Source organism: Schistocerca nitens, chromosome 1, assembly GCF_023898315.1.
Source record: "Schistocerca nitens isolate TAMUIC-IGC-003100 chromosome 1, iqSchNite1.1, whole genome shotgun sequence".
Taxonomy (NCBI): Eukaryota; Metazoa; Arthropoda; class Insecta; order Orthoptera; family Acrididae; genus Schistocerca; species Schistocerca nitens.
Genome location: NC_064614.1, coordinates 1013863439 through 1013888471, shown reverse-complemented (window position 1 = coordinate 1013888471; position 25033 = coordinate 1013863439). Strand labels below are relative to the sequence as shown.

The 25033-nt window shown below is 37.2% G+C and overlaps 1 protein-coding gene across 1 annotated transcript; it reads left to right on the top strand.

The window, feature by feature from the left end:
* The first annotated feature begins 20539 nt into the window (after nt 1-20539).
* On the top strand, nt 20540-21133 carry LOC126221098 (stromelysin-1-like). Its single transcript, XM_049942175.1, has 2 exons — nt 20540-20825; nt 20910-21133. The coding sequence occupies exons 1-2, from the start codon at nt 20540-20542 to the stop codon at nt 21131-21133; spliced, it is 510 nt and encodes a 169-aa protein (XP_049798132.1).
* The last annotated feature ends 3900 nt before the right edge of the window (nt 21134-25033 follow it).

Genomic DNA, 25033 nt, shown 5'->3' with positions numbered 1-25033 from the left:
CTACAGTGATTTCATGTTACGAGACGCTATTACTCAAAACATTGCAGATTCTCGTATTCGTGCTGCTATCTTAAAGTTGCCTGACCCGTCATTAGAGACTGTGATGAACATTATTGAAGCCCAAGATACTTTTGACTATGCTGAGTGTGAGTTAGATCAGCCATGTATTTCTCAAATTGCCTGTGCTAAGCAAGTTATGTCACGCCCGCGGCCCCACCGGCAGAGTCAGACTGTAAACACTAGCCGGCCGCGTCATGTTAAACACATTCGTCAGCCGCGTGTGCAAAATGATAGAGTTAAGTCTTGCCCTAAGTGTGTTCTTGCTCATCCTCGTGAACGTTGCCCGTTAAGAAACGCGGTTTGTTCAAAAAATGGCTCTGAGCACTATGGGACTCAACTGCTGAGGTCATTAGTCCCCTAGAACTTAGAACTAGTTAAACCTAACTAACCTAAGGACATCACACACATCCATGCCCGAGGCAGGATTCGAACCTGCGACCGCAGCGGACTCGCGGTTCCAGACTGCAGCGCCAGAACCGCGCGGCCACTTCGGCCGGCAAACGCGGTTTGTCACTTTTGTCAAAGGAAAGGACACATCCAGACTGTTTGTTTGCGTAAACGCAAGAACAATTCTAGTGCTGCCCAGCCCATGGATATTCATGTTCTTCAAAGCCAGCCCGCCCAGAAGGTCGCGTTTAAAGACTCTTCCACGGTTCGTGTGGGTAATAAACTTGTTCGCAATCAGCCACCCACCCAGCCCTCTGCTATGCGACCCAAGCGTAATTCAAACGCTGTAAAAAGTAATGTACAGCCTGCAAATGAAGCGGGAGTTGTTGTTCCACCCGCCCAACCCACGAGTTGTCGTAAGCAGCGAACACGCGCTAAACGCGCTGATTTTGTGTCTTCCGCCTCCGCTGCACCGATCCAGAGACAGTGTAATAAACTATTTGTGAAGCTACGCATCCAGGATAAGACCTTCAATTTTCAATTAGACACAGGTGCGTCTGTGACTCTCATAAATAGTGCTACGTGTGCGGCTATCGGCCGCCCTAAACTTTCAGCGGCAAAACATTCTTTGGCTACTTATAGTGGAGAACAAATTCCTGTGTTAGGTGTATGTAGCGTGCCAGCCACATTCCGTGGCAATACAAAAACAGTTTCATTCACAGTGCTCCGCGCTACAGACAGTGTAAACATTTTCGGATTAGACTGTTTTGACTTGTTTGGCCTGTCTATCCAAGACAATGTGTTGCAACTTAATTCTGTTGTTGTTCCTCAAGACAGCATAACCGATTTGTGTAAACGATACAGTGACATATTTAAAGACGAACTCGGTTGTGCTGCGAACTTTGCCGCTCATATTACGTTAAAAGATAATGCTCAGCCTCGATTTTTTCGTGCTAGTCCAGTGCCTCACGCCCTCCGGGCACCTGTAGAAGATGAACTTCGTCGTTGGCAAAACGACGGTGTTATTCAACCCGTTTCAGCGAGCCAGTGGGCTTCTCCCTTAGTTATTATAAAGAAACCGTCTGGCAAGTTACGTTTGTGTGCTGATTTTAAGTCGACAGTTAATCCTCAGACTGTCATTGATTCTTTTCCCTTACCTAGACCGGACGAGCTGATGGATAAATTAGGGGAAGCTCGTTTCTTTTCCAAAATTGATCTCCGTGAAGCATATTTGCAATTGCCCCTCGACGAGCAATCACAACAGTATTTTGTCATAAACACGTCGTTGGGGTTGTTCCGTTTTCTGCGTTTGCCTTTTGTTTGTGCGTCAGCTCCAGCTGTTTTTCAGCGTTTTTTGTCACAACTTCTGGCTAATGTGCCATCGTGTTGCAACTATTTAGACGATATTGTTGTGTCCGGTCGGACGCCTGCTGAACATTTCCGTAATTTGGAGTGTTTGTTTACAGTGTTGTCTCAGGCAGGCCTACGTTGCAACATCGATAAATGTTCATTTTTCCTTACGGAGTTGGAGTATCTGGGACATGTTATTAATGCTCAAGGCATTCATCCCTCCCAGTCACATTTAGCAGCTATTCGTGATTTGCCCGCCCCTCGCAATCTGCATGAATTGCAAGCAGTTCTTGGCAAATTGACATATTATATTAGGTTTATACCTAATGCATCACAGATTGCTGCACCGTTGCATCGTCTCCGCCATAAGAATGTTCCGTTTGTGTGGTTAGCTGATTGCCAATCAGCCTTTCAGCAGCTTAAAGAGGCTTTATTGAATGATCGTTGTCTGGTCCATTACGACCCTAACAAGCCTCTGGTGTTAGCTTGTGATGCTTCTTCTTTCGGCCTCGGTGCTGTGTTGTCTCACCGAGTCGGTAACACCGGACGTCCTATTGCGTTCGCCTCTAAATTGCTAAACAAAGCTCAGTATAATTATAGCCAATTGGACAAGAAAGCGTTGGCTATTGTGTTCGGTGTCACAAAATTCCATCACTACCTCTATGGTAGACCATTCTATTTAGTCACTGTTTCATCCGTCTAAACCAGTTCCTCAGCGGACAGCTCAGAGACTACAACGTTGGGCTCTTTTGTTATCACAATACCAGTATGAGATACTGTATCGCCCTACAGCTCAGCAGGCAAACGCTGACGCGCTTTCTAGATTGCCGATTGCTGCGGATGATGTCTTCGATTCCTCTGACGACTCTTGCCATCAGATTGACGCCGATGAGCATCAATCCCTCCGGGATTTTCCGATTGATTATCGTCAGGTGGCACGTGAGACAGCTACGGATCCTCATCTGAGTTTACTATTACGTTTTGTTCAACGTGGTTGGCCGTCCAAGGCAAAGGACATATCGGATCCTGTGGTTCGTCGCTATTATCCGCAACGTCATCTGTTGTCTGTTTCGCACGGAGTTTTGCTGTTACGCACCGAGAATGACCAGCTTCGTGTAGTGGTTCCCCAAGTGCTCCAATCCAAGGTCCTCGACTTGTTGCATCAAGGTCATTGGGGAGTGGTCCGCACCAAGCAGCTTGCCCGCCGTCATTGTACATGGATTGGCATTGATAAGCAGATTACGCAGATGTCTACAGATTGTTCGACGTGTGCCGAACACCAAGCTGCTCCGCCTCAACGCTATTTTGAGTGGGCACGCCCTGCCGGTCCCTGGCAGCGAGTACATATTGATTTCGCTGGTCCATATTGGCATTCTCGTTGGCTCATCGTGATAGATGCATTTAGTAATTTTCCGTTTGTTGTGCCCATGCAGTCTACAACGTCTGCACAAACTATACAGGCGTTGACTTCATTTTTTTGTATTGAGGGTCTTTCAGAAGTTTTAGTGTCTGACAATGGTCCACAATTTACCTCTGCTGAATTTGAAGGTTTTTGTTCTGCCAATGGCATTCGCCATGTTCTTACTCCGCCGTTCCACCCTCAATCGAATGGTGCAGCGGAACGTTTTGTACGCACATTCAAGGATCATATGGACCGCCTTCGTGCTACGCACTCTCGTCAGCAGGCCCTCATCACGTTCCTGTCGTCGTACCGGACCACGCCACGCGACGGCCCTTCGCCTGCGGAGCTTCTCCACGGCCGTCGTCATCGCACCCTACTACGGTTGTTGCACCCCCCGGATCGACCCGCCGCTTCTGAGTATCGCACGCGTTTTCAGCGCAACGACGCCGTTTTTTTCAGAGTTTATCACGGTCGCCGTCGTTGGGAACGTGGTACCGTGATAAGTGTCCAGGGTCGCGGTTTTTATACTGTTCAAGGTGCTACTGGGGTGCACAGGTGGCATCAGAACCAGTTGCGCCGCGCTGGCCGCCCGGATTCTGCCGCTCGTTCTTTGTCCACAGATTTGGTCCGCGGCGGGTTCCAGCCGCGCCTTCCGACTTCGCTGCCGCCCCCAGGGCAGCAGCAGCAGCCGTCGCCGCTACCACGCCGACAGCCCGTCCCGTTGATGCCTCCCGCGCAGCTTCATCCGGGAGCGCCCCAGGTGGTCGCTCCGGCGCCTGCGGTCCCTCTTCAGTCGCCACCGCCTTCGGAGCTGATGGACGTCGACCCCTCAGCCGGGCCGCCTTCCCAAGCGGTGGCTGTGCAGCCTGTCCTGCAGCCGCTTTCCTTGGGCACCCCCAAGGAGTCTGACACCGCAGCGCCTTGTCCGGCGCCCACTCCGCAGCCATCGACGCAGCGTCAGGAGACGCTGCCTCTCTTTGTGGGTCCCGACGCCCCGTCGCGTCCAGTACCAGAAGCTGCGCCCGTGGTCACAGGCGTGCACCCTGACCTCGGTTTTCAGTCGGTGTTTTCCGAGGCCCCGCGCAGCCAATGCTGGGGTGCGGACCGGGGACTGCCACCGACAACAGTCTCCGCCCCGGTCTCTTCTGCTACGCCTGCGGCCAGACCCCTCCCCCGCCGACGACGCTCGCCACGTCATTATTCAACGACGGTGCGGCGATTTGGGGGGGAGGAGTGTTATATCCTAGCCAGTAATGCCACCCGAGCCTGCTGCCAAAAGGTTGGCAGCATCAAAGTCCGGACGCCGTCCGCATAAGCAGCGCCAGCGAGACAGGAAATCGCCGCAAGTCTGCGCGCGCCACCGCTGGCTTCTGGCTTCTTAAGCGCTGGAGTCGCGAGCGCTAGGACAGTTCTGGATTCGCCGCTCAGTTGTATACTCGCCACCGAATTGTGTACCTGCTAGTCAGTTGTGTGTTCATCGCAGCAGAGTTGTTGTTTGTCGTCAGCCGACGCTGACCAAGCCGCTCCGACTCGAACTGGAGAGATTTCTGTAGACCATGTTCACCACTGTGTTCTGTATCGTCGTTAATAAAGATAAGTACCGACTTTCATTTAATCCGAGTGTTTGGGTTTTCATCTTTCTGTTCACTGTTCCAGCGGACCGGTCGGCCCGCTATTAAAAGTGTGGCGGTGACTTCGTAGGCCGTTTCTACAGCGAAGTGTTGTCGCTACGAAGGCCATCACAAAACAAAGAGATGTTATTCAGACATGGAAGAGATACATGGAGACAGGAACTGTCGATAACATGCCTCGCTCAGGCTGCGCAAGGGCTACTACTGCAGTGTATAACCGCTACCTACGGATTTTGGCTCGGAGGAATCCTGATAGCAACGCCATCATGTTGAATAATGTTTTTGTGCAGCCACAGGACGTCATGTTACGACTCAAACTGTGTGTAATAGGCTGCACGATACTCAACTTCACTCCCGATGTCCATGCTTGAGGCCCAGCTTTGCAACTATGACACCATGCAGTGCAGTACAGATGGGCCCAACAGCATGCCGAATGGACCGCTTAGAATTGGCGTCACATTCTCTTCACCAATGAGTATCACATATGCCTTCAACCAGGCAATCGTCGGAGACGTGATTGGGGGAACCCGGTCAGGCTGAACGCCATAGACACACTGTCCAGCGAGTGCAGCAAGATGAAGGTTCCCTTTTGTTTTGGGGTGGCATTATGTGGGCCCCACATACGCTGGTGGTGGTCATGGATGGCACTGTAACGGTTGTATGATACATGAATGCCATCCTCTGACCAATAGTGCAACTATATCAGCAGCATATTGGCTAGGCACTTGTCTTCATGGACGACAATGAGCGCCCATATCGTGCACGTCCTGGTACTGACTTCCTTCAGGATAACGACATCACTAGACTAGAGTGGTCAGTATGTTCTCCAGACATGAACATTAGTATATGGGTACGTTGAACACAGTAGCTCTTATTTTGCAAATGAACAAAAGAATATTTTTATTAATTGTAAATAGTTTAAATAGATCATATTTACGCCGGCCGAAGTGGCAGTGCGGTTAAAGGCACTGCAGTCTGGAACCGCAAGACCGCTACGGTCGCAGGTTCGAATCCTGCCTCGGGCATGGATGTTTGTGATGTCCTTAGGTTAGTTAGGTTTAACTAGTTCTAAGTTCTAGGGGACTAATGACCTCAGTAGTTGAGTCCCATAGTGGTCAGAGCCAGATCATATTTACAAATGATAATAAGTCATATTCAACTTATAAATCTTAATTTATAGAACTTGCTCATGACTAGAATTCTCAGTCAATATTTACAACTTTTTCAAGACAAAAATTAGCTTTTCAAATGACACTCTTATATTTAGTTCAAGAAAATTTCGCTTGCACAATCAAAGGTGCAAAACAGCTCCCACATGGTCCTACACACAACTTCTGTGTTTCAGACTCCTGTGACCGTATGTACACGGCGCTTCCTGGAGACCTGCCTCTGAGTTAGCAGAGTGCTCCTTATTTCACGCTACATTTAAGTACATAGGCGAGGGTGTTGGATGTTTTAGCCAAATGGCAGCACTCTCCACACTCTGTGTTTTAATGACCTCCAATAATTTACACTCACTTCAGTCAAATGCTTGTGTGAAGTTTGGCTAATGTAGTTATGTACAAAACTAATATATATAGTTGGTATTGAAGTGAAAATATTGGTTCACATTAAGTCATTTTCAACAGTTTTCGGACACAAATACATTATTTGACTTGTTTGAAGCGACGAAGTGTAAACAGCATGTAAATGTTAATGTGAACACTCAGAGCAAAGTATATTCCCGTAATGTTACGAATGGAGGCAACCACAGTGCCATCTCTGAGTCAAGTTATCAACTACTTACTCCTAATGTGTGAGCAGTACAGCGAGATTGCGAAGTGAGATAGAGATAAGAGGCGGAGCCTACAGGAAGGCGGAGTTTGATTGTGCTCTGCCACTTATATAGCAGCTGCATTTCCTCTAGCAACCACACAAGTAAGTGCTCTCATCGAAGCAAGAGCTCCAGTGTTTTGCTTAGCTGAGAACCGCACACAACACAGAAACATAATTTCAGAAACAGATGCTTTTCTCACTTCATTTTCTATTACTTTTTCGTCCCTTAAAGCACTTCAGAAAGAAATATATACATTCTGTTAGTGTACAAATAACTTTTTCTAATTTTTCATTCATTTATTGATCGATAAAAAATCTTGGATAAGATACTATACATTAAATGATGCAGTTTCAAAAAGAAATTGTGATAGATCTACCTGATATATCTGAATCCAAACAACTAGATTTTGTCAAAATTGTACACAGTGGTGAAGCTATAGCTATCGATATTATTATTATTACCCTGATAAACAAAGTGTACATAACAGTATTAAATATCGAGAAAAATATTTTGCTGTTAAACTAACTACATTAATGAAGATTGATTGCAATGGTGCAATTGTATCTACATTTACTGCTTATGAAACGGATCGTGTTATAGACATATTCGATGTATTTAACAAATGTTACAAAGGTAAAGCTTTACCATACCACTAATTTATTACAAAAAGAGCTGAGCTGTTGAATATTGAGCACAAAATAAATTTATATGCCAATAAACGTAACACTAATTCATGGTAACAATTTTTAGTCATGAATCCTTTCGATATAATTCAAAAACAAAAGGAATTTGATGCATACATGGAAGCTCTGTTTAGAGCTCATACAATACCAGTAAAATATGATGTGTGGGGTTCTTCTTACCTTATGTAATTATGTGGGCAAGTGTATAATCTGGTATTTTCTCATTAAAAGTAGCAGATAACTGTATTGTGTTTTTTTCTGTAGCTACATTTTTCTATGTGTCATATTAATCACATATATGGAATAATTTGAAATAAATCCATAAGGACTTATTTCAACATCTTCTTTCAACAGTGTAGTGTGTTTAAATTCAAAAAATGCATCATAAGCTTTCAAATAATTTTGTGGTGGATATAAATTCCACATTTCTCGTCGATTAATTCATTTCTTCCATTTTCCAGGTATAACGTATTATCCAACAATGATGAATTAGACAACTTATTATTTTTGCGATTAGTTGGACACACAGCAAATATGAAATAAGGCATATCAAATTCCACTGAATTATAGTAATTTGTGATATCTAGTTCAAAATTTCCCTTACCACTCAATCCAGCAACCTCTAAAGTTTGTAATTCATAAAGAGATATTGGAATTTTAGGAGTTTTCAGCTACATTTCTCGTAGCTCAATTTCACAAGTAGTTTCGCATTTAACAACAGGTAGACGAATTTCCATAGATTCTACAACAATTTTACCTTCTTTTGGTAATGTGCCTTTAATTTCAACACCTGCTTCCTTGTGGTTAGCCCATCTAAGAATGCAATCACTTACACTTGGACTCCAAGTAAAACACACTGTAATATCTTCTTAGCAAATTACTTCCTTAAAGTCCTTGAAATATCCACCTAACATCTGTAAAGGATATAATACTTCATTCCTCTTCTTTCTGATTTTACCGTTATTAAGTATATAGCCTTCCACACATATTGTATAAGTAACAGATGATGTCAAATGCAATAAAACTGATGATGAAATAAATGGACATTCAATTCAAGATAAAAAATTATTTCCTTTCCTTATGGTTACTAAGTCGAATAGTTTTGCTACAAAGTTATCAATTAGCAGCTTATTGGATTTTCCATCATATATTGGACAATCTGTACCATCAGCTCCAATAATACGTATTTCATGTACAACTGGGCAAGATTAGGATGCAACCAACCACCACCAATACAAATGTTAATTTCTGTATCCTTTTTGGGAATATTCAGATTATTTTTGGTTTTCTCTTTCACAGGAAATAAGTAATAGTGATAGCTTTCAATCTTGTTCCTTTATAGAGACTAAAAACATCATTTCATCTCTAAAAATAATTGTTGTAGTAGCTCCATTGAAATCAATTAGATTATCATTTCGTCAGTTATGGATACAACTAAATCCTGAATTTTATCATGAATTGGAATAAATAAAGCATTATTTAGTTCATAAATTATTGGCATACCTAATTTTATGTTAAACTTTAATGAAGCAATAATATTACTCTCACTGTGAAAGTGATATTTTGCTTCATGAACATTCCATCAAGAAAATTAAAATTTACGTTAATTAACTCAAATGGTATAATTTTTTGTATATCATTAGAAATACTATTTTATTGGCTTCAATAGTTTGATTAAATCTTAACACATTTCCAACACTATTTTTTACATCGATACATATCTTAACATCGCTCTTAATAGTTACTCTATTTAAACACTCATCTGCTTTAATGTGTATATTAGGCTTTTTTGTTTTAATAAATTGTTCTAAACTAGTATATTGCCCAGTTGGAATTATTTTTATTTCACCATCACAATATAGTATATTATTATTGTTGTAACATTTGATGTTAAAAATGTAGTATAAAAACCAACCAATGGTACACTTTTTAAACTATCCCTTATAGGAACAGTTAATCTTTTTTGAGTACTGATGAATTAGCACTCAGCTGTATTAGGTGATAGCTAGAGCTGTCATTGGACTGCATTGTACTACTTATTTATTGGTAATAAATGAGTCACAGACGAGACTCCTCTAGTTGTCACAAAACAGATTGGGCAGATTGGGATCAAAAATAAGAATTCCAGAAAAAAGTCACAACTAACAATCTAAATTATTACCTAATTCAATTAGATGTGCTATTATCGGTCCAAATGGATGTGATAAAACAACATTAATGATCAATAATTATATTTTAGCTCCAGGATGGTTAGACTAGGATAAAATTAATTATCTATACATCTATTCAAAAAGATTTGATTAATCAAAGTATCAAGAATTTATTAAAAATCTAAATAAATTAGGTGATGAAATAGCTACATTTATTAGTAGCAATGATGAAATTATACCATTATGGGAATATAAAGTTAATTCACTTGAAGCAGTTTCTAACTTAGTGGCGACACTGCTTTGGAGACACTATGCAATGAAATCTACTATTGTCGCTAATAGCACACTTTGTTGACACACCTACCTTACCTCCAAGCAAATGCTCTCGCCCATCCAACGTCACTGCCGTGCACATAATCGAGGGAAACACAGACAATTGTGAGCAAGTTTTCTAATGTAACGGTATCACTATGTTTTCGAAACAGGAGTAATGGAGTTGGATCAAGAATGAATATGCCAGAACTCGTACAGCACGACTGTGTCATCAAGGTGTTCAATAGGCATGCAGGGAATCGGCATTGCCGTACAGAACAGTGGCACATTGGGTAAATGCCTTCAACAGAGGTCGACAAACTGTGTCAGACATGCATTGGGCAGGTCGTTCTAGAGTCTCTGAAGATGAAGTGCATTCTGCTGTCACATTGGTGGACAGTGATCGACGCCATACGATTCGTTAGCTTGCCCACGAAACCAGATTTGTGCATACGACTGTGCTTCGCATCCTGAAGGAACACCTGGGCATGCGAAAAACTGCATCACGATGGGTTCTGCATAACTTGACGGAAATGCAGAAATGGATGCATTACGACGCTGCTCAGAAGCACTTGGAGCACTATGAGCGTGAAGGAGAGGCTTTCTTACACCGTACAATAACATTGGATGAGACATGGGCCACATCGTATGAGCCAAAACTGAAACGCTAATCCAACAAATGGCGTCATTATGGGTCGCCGCGAAAGTCGAATGTGCATTAGAGGCACAGAATGGTGAAAGTTATGGCGATTCTCGCGTTCGACTGTGATGGTGTTTTCCTAAAGCATTACATTCCTAAATGGCAGAGTGTCAACGCATAATATTACTGTTCGTTTTTGGAGCATCACCTGCGACTAGCCTTACGCCACTTTCTGCACAACCCACCCATAATTTTGCATGACAATGGGCGGGCGCATACAGCGCAAGCTGTGGCTCCTCTGTTCGGTCGATCGGAATTGGAAGTGCTGTACCATCCACCATACTCTCTAGATGTAGGTGCTTCTGACTTTTATTTGGTTTGGGAGATGAGGGAACCACATCGTAGCAGTCGCTACAGAACTGTTCCAGAGATTCGACAGGCAGTAGACGGCTCCATTCACACCATCAACAGAACAGGCTCTGCTAATGGTATACTACACCTTCCACATCGCTGGCAACGGGTTCTACAGAACGCTGGTGACTACTTTGAAGGATACTAAGAGGTACAAACATGTAACACTTTTGTATCAGTTGTGAATAAATAGTTGCCATTATTTAAGTTCCAACCCTTGTACGACAATACTTTACTAGAGGTAGACATAAAGGAATAGCTTATTTTTATTTAGGTCAAACATATTCAAAGATAAAAAACAGATAGTCAGAGATAATCTCAATTTTTTAAATATTTTTAGACAAGACGACACAAATCTACATCACATTTATCGTAAATTTGTACGTGGTTATTTAAGATATGATGATTTCAGAATTATGTGCCATAGTTGCTGAAATGGTGATTTTGGATTTATAATTACAGATGTGACATATAAATCAAATGATGGTAAACATTGAGCCCAAATCAAAAATTTTCTAACATAAACATACATGTGAAACATAAACATAAAACACAAATATAAACTTTAAATGTTAAAGATAAACATTAAACAAAAACATGAATGTTAAAAATAAAAAAGAATCTATTTCTATTATATAAATGTTTACAGAATGCGATCAACATCTTTTGAAAGAAGATAAACAAAATACAAGAAAATTTGAAGAATTACAGTAACGATTTCAAAACTGGAAACAATAAACAAGAACAGAATATGAAAAACGTAAAAAATAAGATCAACCTGTCATTGCTGCAATAGAATAAGCAAAACAAGGAATTGCAAGGATTCGTTGATAATGTATTGAAAGCCACTGAAGAAATAGAGAGGCTGAAAAACAAAACATTCCATATCTTCAAGATGAATTTAATGATATTCCACCCATCAAAGAATATTATATGACAATACAGTTTATACATTAAGTGAATCTGAAATTCAGAATGTATTGAATAAATATGGAGAACAGACTAAAAGTAGAAAAAAACGGAAGACATTTAAAAACTAAATATAAGAGAAAAATATTGAATTGTCTCAATCAAAGTCAAGATACTGTTTTTGGATTAAGGCCTGTTGGTATGTTTAAGTACAATGGTAATTTATCACTTAAATTAGAAGGAAATAAATAATTTATAGGCAAAAGTAATGTGAGGGAACAGATATATTGATGCAACTTTTAACTAAAAAACATACTACTATAGACAATATGAATGACAAATTTGATTCGGTTGATCTGTCAAAATATGCAGATATATTGTACCAATTAAGCAGATATATTGTACCAATTCTCAGAAAAATCCATATATAATAAAATCAACTACAGGTGTTAAAAACAATAATTTGTAAAAGAAATTATTGATGATTATTTTCCAAAATTAAGAATACTACCTGTAGATTCTTCATCAGAAAACTGAAAAAATAGGCGAAGGACTTGTTAAAAATCTATTGAAAATGCAGTTGAATAAGTGTTGATGAATAATGATCATAAATTAATTGATAGATTAATGGTTATTCATGGTAAAGAAATAGCTCATAAAAAAGTTATCACAATGAAAATGTAGGAATAACAATAACGTTGACAGATAAATTTATTGATTTAATTATCAACAATCCAAAAGACATACCATATTTAATTAGATTCTTGAATAACTTACCACATACATTTTCGGAAAGTGAAAAAATGGAAAAGGTTTAGTAAACACATTAATTAACAAACTTCTATTCGAAATGCATCTACCAGATTATAGATTTGGTTGTCCTCGAACCAAATTAGATGAAAGATTAGCACGTGGAGATCAAGGCATAGATCCACCAGATGAAGCTTGTAAACTATGTGACATTGCCTATAGAGATAATAAAGATTTAGGGAAAAGTCATGAAGCTCACAAAGAACGTCAACTAGCTGGAAAAGAAACAATGCATGCTTTTGATTCTTCAATTGGTGAAAAACTAGCAGCAACAGCTGTTAGAGGAATAATGGACTGAAAAAGGAAATTAGGACTGGGTATTGATGACAATGGATGGGGATTATAAAATTTTAATATATTAATGAATAACCTTATTATAGACTACACTTTGATACCAAGTGGTAAAATTAAAGCAAAATGACTTAAAATTAAAGCTAATAACTTTACCAGCCACTCCTGTTGTGATAAATATTATCGAATATCTAATGAAAAAGAAAGAAGGATTTGGTTTAAATGTATATGAAGGTGGCTTTCTAGTATTACTATTGGCAGCATTACCATATTTAATAGCGCTGCTTCAATAGTCGGTGGAGCAACTACTCTGCAAATTCAATTATAAATATAAAGTAAGTTGATAAGGATTTAGAGGATGAAAAAGACATAATTTAGCAATTGAAAAGGAACATAAAGGGTTAAAAAACGTTGTAAAAAGTAGTTGATAAGTATCCTAATGCAATGAGTAACTTTGATATAGAGTAACTTGTTAAGCAATTGAAAATTGAACATTTTTGGGCTGTATTTATGATTGAAGATGTACCGACAAAACCAAAAAATTTAGAACGTATAATCGTTAATTTAGATACACCTAATCATGTTGGCACACACTGGATATTATACCACAAGAATAATGATAAAAATTTGTGTTTGATTCATTTGGTGGAAATATACCAAAAAATATATTATTACAATAATAATGACAGGATACAAAATTTTAATATATGGCCAATTGTGTTTATTTATGTTAAAATTACTATCAGATAGGAATTTAATGATATTTTGAGTGTAATAAATGGCCATATTTGGAAATAAGATAAGGAAACAAAGTAATGAAAATTAAAATCTAAGGAATTAGAAAAATAAAGAAAGATTTAGAAATGGAAATAGAAAATGTAGTTAAGTAATTTCAAAACGATTAAGAAGCGCTTTTAAAATAAGTAAAGGTTATATTGATTTAAACATAGAAGATTAGTAGATATAAAAGATCCTATAAATGGTTACGATGCAGCTACCAAACAATACTTCGAAAAATAATTTCTCACAAGACCTGAATTCACAAGTATTCTAACACAATTGAATAACTAGTCACTATAACACAACTTACTGAAAAAATTATGCAACTTCCATAATGGTAACGAGAACACTATAACCCATACTGATGAAACAATTAATAATCTGTGTTGTGGCGTAGTAAGACAGCCACGCCACTCGGAAGTAGCCGAAAGGCACGCACTAAGCTAACGCAGATGGGTGTGAGGTCTGAAACAGGATACGTAATGAATGCTATAAAGAAAAGTACGTAGCTGCTGGAATACTTAACTTTAATCCATCATTGTTGTACATCGCTCTTGTCGATACAAGTGAGACTCTGTAGATACATGCAATGTTACTAATGGCGCCTTGCTATGTCGTAGCCATTGACTTAGCTGAAGGCTATTCTAACTATCTGCTCTGCAAATGAGCGAGGCTTCGTCAGTGTGCATCGCTAGCGAAGTCGTCCGTACAACTGGGGCGATTGCTAGTAAGTCTCTCGAGACCTGCCGTGTGGTGGCGCTCGGTCTGCGATCACTAACAGTGGCGACACGCAGGTCCGACATGTACTAATGGACCGCGGCCGATTTAAAGCTACCACCTAGCAAGTGTGATGTCTGGCGGTGATACCACAATCTGAAAATAGATTATAATAAAAGAAATGGAATTTATGACAGTATCATGGCACATAATAATAAACAAATAGATATGATGAAAGTTTCTCTCATTGATTTAGAAAATAAGGTACATATTAATTAGAATTTGTCATTCCTTTTAATGATACCACTGAATGTCAGAAATGTTTATTTCCCTATCGAATTATGGCCAAGAAAATTATAATAAAGACACATACAGAAAGAGATGTATAAGTTGATCCTCAAAGCTCTAAAATGTCTATATTTCCTCCATTAACACCTTTCACTGACCTTCCACAGATGATATGTGTGAATGTATACAGTATGATGGGTCAAGTCAATTTAAACCTGTTAGATTAAAACTTTATGTTGTTTGCAGCGGTGCGGTTCTTTCCGTCCCTTTACGATGGACCTGCACCTAAATGTGAACATTGTCTCAGCAGATCATCAATAGGAAAGCCGAGTGAAACCTACTGTACTTCGACGTGAACGAGGCTGCAATTAAAGGCACCCCCCCCCCCTACGCTTGGGGAGAAACACGAAATGAAAGTTTGTAAATTTTGCCCTCTATTAATATATTAGGACACTTAGGTGAACAATTATCACTGCCAAGCCTGTGCTAGTCTTAACACAGTCCTCACAATCCCTTTCACTCACGTTAGCAACTTTATGGTGTTGCATTTCCCGAAAACGTAATAGCTACAAAAATACTGATTGTTTTTGATTGATAATGCTCGCCAAATATTAAGTCTGTCGGTACCAAATGCAGTCACAGTTTTTTAGCTACCGACCTACTCAATACGCCATACAGAATATATGTCTTATCTCACTTAAAAATTCCGAAATTTCTACACACACACATCGAAATAATTATGCCGTCACTTTCCAACACTTTTGATGTATGAAACACTGCTAAATCCGGCAAGGCTTTGACTCTTCTCTAGAATACTCTAAGTCTTCTCTACCAGCAGAGAAAGGCGCACAAAGAATATTGCTTTACCATTGGTCAGTTTACTCAACAGCCAATAACAAAACAACATTCTCCCGCGTCAGTCCGCGCTTTTCGTCAATAACCAACCGCAAAATAGTAAACCTAATGCCTGCACTTTTTACCGACATAATTATCTAATATGCATAAATTTATTTACTATTGTTATTTATACCTGAAATAACTTTCCCTTTACCATTAACTTACTTTACAAATCTATTCCACAAAAATCCCCTATGTGCATATCCATACTTCTTCAAAATGTTCCCACAGTAAATCCTACTACACAACTCGTTAAACAATTATCTTCATATTAACCTTGAACCACACTCATGCATCGTTCATACTGCTAAAACACATTATAACATTTTACATACACAAAAAGAAATGAAAAACATTCTATTACTTTAGTGCACTCTAGTGCGCACAATCGAAACTTAAATCACAGTCCCTATCCAATACTGTCCTCTATTGGCTGATACATAAACTAGATGCGCATCCAGGCTTGTGTCACAATCTGTCACTATCCAGCTCTGAGACACATCTCCCACTTAACCACCTCCAAGGCAGGATCGTTATAGGTGCTACGCCTCAATTTGGTTATTTATTTACATTACCTGATGATGAATAACAATTTTTAAGCTATATAAATGGATCACATTTAGTGTCTTAATTGTAAATTTACAGAAACACACAATCCTCACAGAGTAACAACTAAAAATTGAAGACGAAGAATAAAATGTATTTAAAAAGAGTAGATTTGTTACTAAAATTTTGTAGGTGATATGGTGACTCGTGTAGATATTATAAAGGAACTACTTCAACCGATGCGAAAAAATTATAATAGAATGTGAGTTGCAACTTTGGAATAGATGATTCATCATCATTTAATCCCCATCGACGCGTAAGTCGCCGAAGTGGCGTCAAATCGAAAAACTTGCACCAGGCGAATGGTCTACCTGACGGGAGGCCCTCATCACACGACATTTCATTTCATTTCTATAGCAAGCTGATTTAGTTGAAATGGATTTGGGAAATTAAAAAGAATGTCAAAAATAATTAAAGACTATGAATATTTGTTAACTGTCATTGATGTATTTTCTAAATATGCTTGTTCTACTCGAGTTAAAGATAAAACAGGTAAAAATGTATTGCTACAAAAAAATTTACAAACTGTCGAGGAAAAGAATTCTACAATAACGATTTCAAACAACTGTTGAAGAAACATAATATTAATCATTATTCAACGTATACTGAAATAAAAGGATCTGTTGTTGAAAGATTTAATAGAACACTAAAAGAAAATTTGTTGAAGAAAGTTTCCATTCAAAGCAATTATAAGTAGATAGATATTGTTTCAAAATTAGTTGATGAATACAATAGCACAACACATTGAACCATAAAAAATGAAACCAAATAAAGAAAATATATTAAATGAACACTACATTCTACATATATTTATTCCCAAACTATTACTCCTGTTACTAACGAAGATAATATTGTGATAAAGTGAGAATAAGCAAATTGAAAGGAATATTTGAAAAAGGATATACTGCTAATCAGTCAACAGAATTATCTGAAATTGAAGATGTAATGTATTCAGATTCAATCACATACAGATTGAAAGATATTAAAGGAAATTTTTATGAACAAGAACTACAGGTAGAAGGCAAGGTAATGGCAGAAGTAAAGCCGTGAGTACGGGGCATGAGTCGTGGTTGGGTAGCTCAGTTGGTAGAGCATTTGCTACAAAAGGCAAAGATCCCGAGTTCGAGTGTCGGTCCGGCACACAGTTTTAATCTGCCAGGAAATTTCGAGAACTACAGAAATCAAAATAGCAATATGTATATGTCGAAGAAAAAGCTTTATACAAAAGAGGTGATGAAGGATATGTTAAATGGTTCAGATCTGATAATTCACGTAATGGTTGGGTAAATAAGGATAATGTGATTTTATAAAATTGTTGAATTTCTTACAATTGAAAATCTGAATACTTTTTATATACAAAAATTCTTAGTAATTTTTTTCCTATATAAATGGAGAGCATAAAAGTAAGCACCTGAAAAGCTATAGAAAAACTAGGTTTGAAAAATTATTCTAAATTGACAAAACAACAACTTATTGATCTTGTTAGCAATAATAGTGAGTTGAATGAACAACAGATTCATCATGTGTACAAAAATTTTATTTTAGAACAACTGTGTGTTTCGTATTCAACAACAACTGAAACATATACAAATAAGATTGTTGATTATTTAAAAAAAGAAGAGTTCATTTACTGAAATACAATCGAGATTTGCATCAGCATGTCAATAGTTACCTGATGACTTTATGAGGGAATTTAAAGACAAATTAGACTATGTCAAAAATTATCTGAAGATTTTATGAGAGAATTTCAAGATAGAATAAAGTGGAATACTATATCTGCAAAACAACAATTGTCAGAAGATTTTATGAGAGAATTCCAGGATAGAATAAAGTGGGATGATATATCAAAATACCAAAAACTTTCAGAAGATTTTATTATAGAATTTGAAGATAAATCCAATTGGTGGGTTATTTTAAAGTTTAAAAATTTATCTGAATCTTTCATAGAAAAAATAATGAATCCTTATGAAATAATGGAGCAGATGCCGTCTATAGGTAGTGAATGTTTTATATGTTTAACTGATCAAGATTATAAAATCGTAAAAACTAAATTTAATCATGTATTTCATAAAGAATGTGTTGATACGTGGTTAAGAGGACAACCTTCTTGTTGTGAAAATACCAACAATTTGCAATTCATCAAGATTTATACATATGTAAATAGAAGTTATGACTTGTATGGTGTCGATTATAATATTGATTCAGCTGATTGTGTTATTAAAAAAAGTAAAGTGTAGTTTGGTAGTAAAATAAAAGTTAATAAGAATGACCAGATTTCGAACTGAAGGTATAACTTCTTTAGTTACCCAATCTGTAAATTTTTTAGCTGCAGGTATTTTAGATCTACATATAAGGTTGTATAAAGCTGATTTGTTGATAAAAACTATGTTTAGGTGAATATTTTCAAACGTCAGTGACTGGTCGACATATAATTTGCTGTGTACCTTTGTGTCTTTTTCGCCTATATTGTCATAAATTGTATCTCTAGGTCTTTTATATGCTATGATACTGGTTAGATCTGTTCCTCGAAACCATCGATAAACCTATTTATCAATCATCATAAATTTTTTTAATTGTTATAAACAAACATATATTCCTAACAGATTCTGCAGCATTTGAGGTACTTAAAATTGGCTCCATTTTAATGTATAAATGTTATTGTGAATTTTTTTGTTATTAATAAATGAGGTTGATAGATCTTATTTGTGATCCTGAAGATTGGTCACATAAAACACAAAAAAATGTTGTATGCAACATACAAAATCGCTATTTATAACTTTGATGAAAAGATATATCTATATTTTAAAGAATCAATTACCTCATCTGATGATTATGATGGTTGGGAGTTTTCTTCAACAATAGATGATCATATTATTGATTTGTATTTCAGTGATGAGAATGAATATATGAAGATTAAATTTTTTATACACATATAAATTAAGATACACTCCTGGAAATTGAAATAAGAACACCGTGAATTCATTGTCCCAGGAAGGGGAAACTTTATTGACACATTCCTGGGGTCAGATGCATCACATGATCACACTGAGAGAACCACAGGCACATAGACACAGGCAACAGAGCATGCACAATGTCGGCACTAGTACAGTGTATATCCACCTTTTGCAGCAATGCAGGCTGCTATTCTCCCATGGAGACGATCGTAGAGATGCTGGATGTAGTCCTGTGGAACGGCTTGCCATGCCATTTCCACCTGGCGCCTCAGTTGGACCAGCGTTCGTGCTGGACGTGCAGACCGCGTGAGACGACGCTTCATCCAGTCCCAAACATGCTCAATGGGGGACAGATCCGGAGATCTTGCTGGCCAGGGTAGTTGACTTACACCTTCTAGAGCACATTGGGTGGCACGGGATACATGCGGACGTGCATTGTCCTGTTGGAACAGCAAGTTCCCTTGCCGGTCTAGGAATGGTAGAACGATGGGTTCGATGACGGTTTGGATGTACCGTGCACTATTCAGTGTCCCATCGACGATCACCAGTGGTGTACGGCCAGTGTAGGAGATCGCTCCCCACACCATGATGCCGGGTGTTGGCCCTGTGTGCCTCGGTCGTATGCAGTCCTGATTGTGGCGCTCACCTGCACGGCGCCAAACACGCATACGACCATTATTGGCACCAAGGCAGAAGCGACTCTCATCGCTGAAGACGACACGTCTCCATTCGTCCCTCCATTCACGCCTGTCGCGACACCACTGGAGGCGGGCTGCACGATGTTGGGGCGTGAGCGGAAGACGGCCTAACGGTGTGCGGGACCGTAGCCCAGCTTCATGGAGACGGTTGCGAATGGTCCTCGCCGATACCCCAGGAACAACAGTGTCCCTAATTTGCTGGGAAGTGGCGGTGCGGTCCCCTACGGCACTGCGTAGGATCCTACGGTCTTGGCGTGCATCCGTGCGTCGCTGCGGTCCGGTCCCAGGTCGACGGGCACGTGCACCTTCCGCCGACCACTGGCGACAACATCGATGTACTGTGGAGACCTCACGCCCCACGTGTTGAGCAATTCGGCGGTACGTCCAGCCGGCCTCCCGCATGCCCACTATACGCCCTCGCTCAAAGTCCGTCAACTGCACATACGGTTCACGTCCACGCTGTCGCGGCATGCTACCAGTGTTAAAGACTGCGATGGAGCTCCGTATGCCACGGCAAACTGGCTGACACTGACGGCGGCGGTGCACAAATGCTGCGCAGCTAGCGCCATTCGACGGCCAACACCGCGGTTCCTGGTGTGTCCGCTGTGCCGTGCGTGTGATCATTGCTTGTACAGCCGTCTCGCAGTGTCCGGAGCAAGTATGGTGGGTCTGACACACCGGTGTCAATGTGTCCTTTTTTCCATTTCCAGGAGTGTATTTCTACTACTGTGATTAGTGAAAATATAAATGATAAGACCAAAGCTACAATGTTTTAATGAGGCTTTGTTGATATTCCAGTTAACAGATAAAATTGAAATAAATGGCGAATTAAGTGAAGATATTTTAAATTTTATGAATATACCTAGATGTGATGTAGTAGCTGCATTTGGTAGTTATAGTATCAGTATGTATAAATGGAATAAGAAAAATTTGAATTGGCATTATAAAGGTGCTAATAAAAAGGAAGTACAAGAAACAGATGCAGCATTTCGTTTATGGCAAAAATACATTAATATTTTGTTTAACAATGACAGTAATAATGCAGATATTTTAATTGCAAATAAAAGACAGTCACAAAGATGTGAAATTTATAGTGTAAAGATTTGAAAAGATCTAGATGGACAAGATGATGTCTTGGGTCATGCTTTTTCCCCAAATATTAATAATGATCCAGTAGAAATACATATGGATGATAAAGAGATGTGGTACTTGATAATTAATGCGGATACACCAAAAATTCATATGAATCTATTTGAAATATTAGTGCATGAAATTGGTCATTCATTAGGTTTACGACACACAGATTTGTACAGATCAAGAGATGTGGTACTTGATAATTAATGCGAATACACCAAAAGATCATATGAATCTATTTGAAATATTAGTGCATGAAATTGGTCATTCATTAGGTTTACGACACACAGATGTGTACAGATCAATAATGCATCCATACTACAATGGTTCACATTTGCAGTTATCAAAAGACGATATTGATGCTATTCGAAGTTGTAAGGAATAGCACCACTAACACTGACAAAACCAACAACTTTCAGAACATCAACAACAATACAACGATCTATACCACTTGAACCAGTTGAACCATTATGTAAAAATAACCAGATCAATCACTTATTATTTGTGAATGGAAATTTATTTCTTTTTATAAGATTGGGTATGGCACGATAATAAACCCCAGTTAATAACTAATGGTTGATATATTTATAGCAAAATCTGCAAACTATAAGTGCATTATATCAGAGACCTAGTGTTGAAATTATAATATTTGTGGACAACATGATCTATATAATGTATTTGCACAGTGTGATTATTTTCAGGATAACCATAAGCAATATCAATTACTGTTTTATGACAAAATTTTAAATTAAAGTGTATAATCAACATGTATTTAGGTAGGTTGTTTTTAATCTGTAATGAGTTTTTCTATGCTGAGTTAGATGAGTGTAAATTTAAGTTAAAACCACGTGGATTTTAAGTAGAAAATTTTCAGGGTTACCACATGGTATAACTTGTGCGTTTAGATATATTAATGGGATGTATTTTTTTAAGGGTGAAACCTTTTCTGAGTATAATGAATTCACAAAATAGGTAATAGGAACTGCTACAACTGATTTATAATTACTTGGTATAAATTGTGAACTAATATCAGACCTAATAACTGTACTAATATACATTACGAACCCTTAAAAATTTTTATGCTTTACGAATGGAGTTAGCTGCTAAACTCAATAGTGTCAATAAAAATATTTTTTTGCAGACAACTAAGTGATATTGGAGTAGGTAATATATACTCTACTACAAATGTTACCAAAGTGGGTTATAAAACATTTGTGGACCTCACTATGATTTTAAAATTGTATTACCAATAGATATTAAAAAATGATAGGAGGGAATGATTCTAAAACTGTAATTTGGTTGGAATATTGTATACAATGGTATTATAGATGAATTCAAATGTTTCAGAATTTTATGCATAATAAATGGATACTTCCAAAAATTGTAGTTGATGTAAATATGAACAAAATATTGATAAACTAAATTTTGATAAAATTCGAAAAGATGGCCACTGTAATATATGTAATCAATGTGCTTTTTATTATACTAGAAGATATTATCATTTTAAAAAAGGATAAAATTTTTGAGAAAGTTGCTTGTGAATGTGGTGGATGTGTAGCTAGGTGTAAATTGAAATGATACAAAAAATAGTTAATTCATAATAAACTTATGGCCTTAAAAAATTCTGAATATTTATTATTTTAATAAAAAGGTACATTTGTATCTAATTTGGAAAAATAATATATCTTACAACTACTAAAAATTCTGAGTAATTATATATATATATATAAAGTTTCATCTACTTGTATCTAGTTTTGAAATAATTATTGTTAGTATATTTCATCATTATAAATTGAATTATTTACATTGAAGATTAAAGGCTCTTCCAGATGAAACAAAAATTAATTGATACAGTTGATTGAAAATGAAAGATGAAATACATCTTACAACATGAGTTTAGTTAACCTCAGATCTTTAGCTAAAATGCTTGTTATTAAACACTACAGCAATTAAAAGATATCAGAATTAATTACTTTAATTATGTTAGATGAATTTCCTATTCAAAATCAATTGTTTCAAGAAGCTGTATCACGATCTAAATGACTACAAATTTGATGATCAAATCTTTGAAAAACATCAACCTCCACGAAAAGAGAAAATAGTAAAATGCGATCAAATTTTTCCATTAACTAATAAACTATTTTAGCAAAAAAACAGATGATTCAAATTAAAAAGGAAGTATTTTAAATTAAGAGATGAGATCAAGATTTATTAAGAAATTTAATGCATGATTTGATGATTACAAGACTGTTCTTAATTATGATCATGTATACTTAATAAAATTAATGAAAAAACTGATTCTATAACAAAAGCATTTAAAGCTTCCTAAAAAGGAACTAATTTCAGAAATGTTGTTAAACTGAATATAACAGTAAAAACCCAAAACTGTATTATACATCAACAGGATATATAGCATCAAGTAATACTAAACAAGCTATTCAAGTTTTGTGCAATAAAATCAGAGATATATTGACATCTGATGAGTCTATTGATATAGCAGATATTGCATTTAATATTGAAATGTTAGCAATTCCTAAAGGTAGTAAAGGTAGTAAAATAGTAAATTTAGCTAAAGACCAAATTTTCTATTACAAGAATTAATAATGATGATAATTTATGTTGTCCTAAAGCAATAGTAGTATGATCAACATAACACAAAAGTATTATCTTAGGCAAAGAACTAACTACAGGAATATTAGAGAAGGAGGTAAATACAAATAACACAAAATAGTTAACTACCATACTGTGTAACCAATTAGGTGATAACGAAGATGAATTTACACTAGGGGATATTAGACATGTCAAATAATTATTACATATCCAAATATGTATTGTATGTGCTGAAGATCTCAACTAAGTTATCTATGGTGAGGCTGATAAATAAATAAATGAATATTTGTGTCAAAATCAAAACAATTTAAATGTAATTAACAGTATGTCAGCGTTCTAAGGACTGTCATTTTATTGTGGTATATGTAACAAAACATATAAAAACAAAAATGGGAAAAAGTAAAAAGCAAGGAAAAATGTGTATATTATGCAACAGTAAAGAACATGATGCAATAGAAAATGATATATATTGCAGAGATTGTAATAGTTATAGTCATAATAAACCATGTTTAAACAATCATCAAGCTATTTTTGATACTGTATATAAACATAAAAATGTAGAAAGATTTGTTTAAGAACTGAAAAACATAAATGAAAAATGTAGAAAATTCAAACTAGAGGTAGAAATTAAAACTCATTAATGTTACATGCAATAGAAGAAACAAAAATTCGCCAATGTCTAAGAAAGAGTATTGATAATGAAGGTAATGAATATAAAGTCCAAGGATGTCAAAATTGTAGTAAAAATGTATGTAATTTTAAGTGTAAAAATCAAATTTATTACGTACTTCGTTATTCCAAATACTCTAATGCAGTCAGAAGTGATGCATTTGAATGATGTGAAAATGCTATTCCAATAAAAATTGATTGTTCTTATACAGAATAATATATGTGTTTTGATTATTAAGCTCAACGAGAAACAGGGATACATAATCGCAGTCTAATAACTGTTCATAATTTTAATGGTGATACTGTTTATATTTTTAAGACAAATGATGATTTCTGTAAGTGGATGATCTCTAACAAACATAGAGATTTTACTTTTATAGCTCATTATGCTAAAAGATACATTTCACAATTCATTTTGAAGTATTGTGTTGTAAATCCTAGAAAATCATATTCCGTCTACACAGGTACTAAATTAATGTTGTTAGAAATAAAACAGTTACGTTTAAAAATTACAGATAGCAGTAATTTCGTACAACAAAAACTTGGTAAATTCCCAAAACCATTTGGTTTAAAAGATTTAAAGAAATGTTACTTTCCCCATTTTTCAATACACAAGAAAATGATAGTTACATTGGACCAATTCCTGATATCAGATATTATAATGCTGACACTATGAAACAATAATGAATGAAGCTTTATTGGAACTTAGACAATTGATGAATTAAATAAAGCGATAGAAAAAGGATATAAAATTATAGAAATATATGAAGCATGGAATTTTAAAAATAAAAGCAACATGTTGTTTAAAAATTGTGTGAAAGGCTTCAT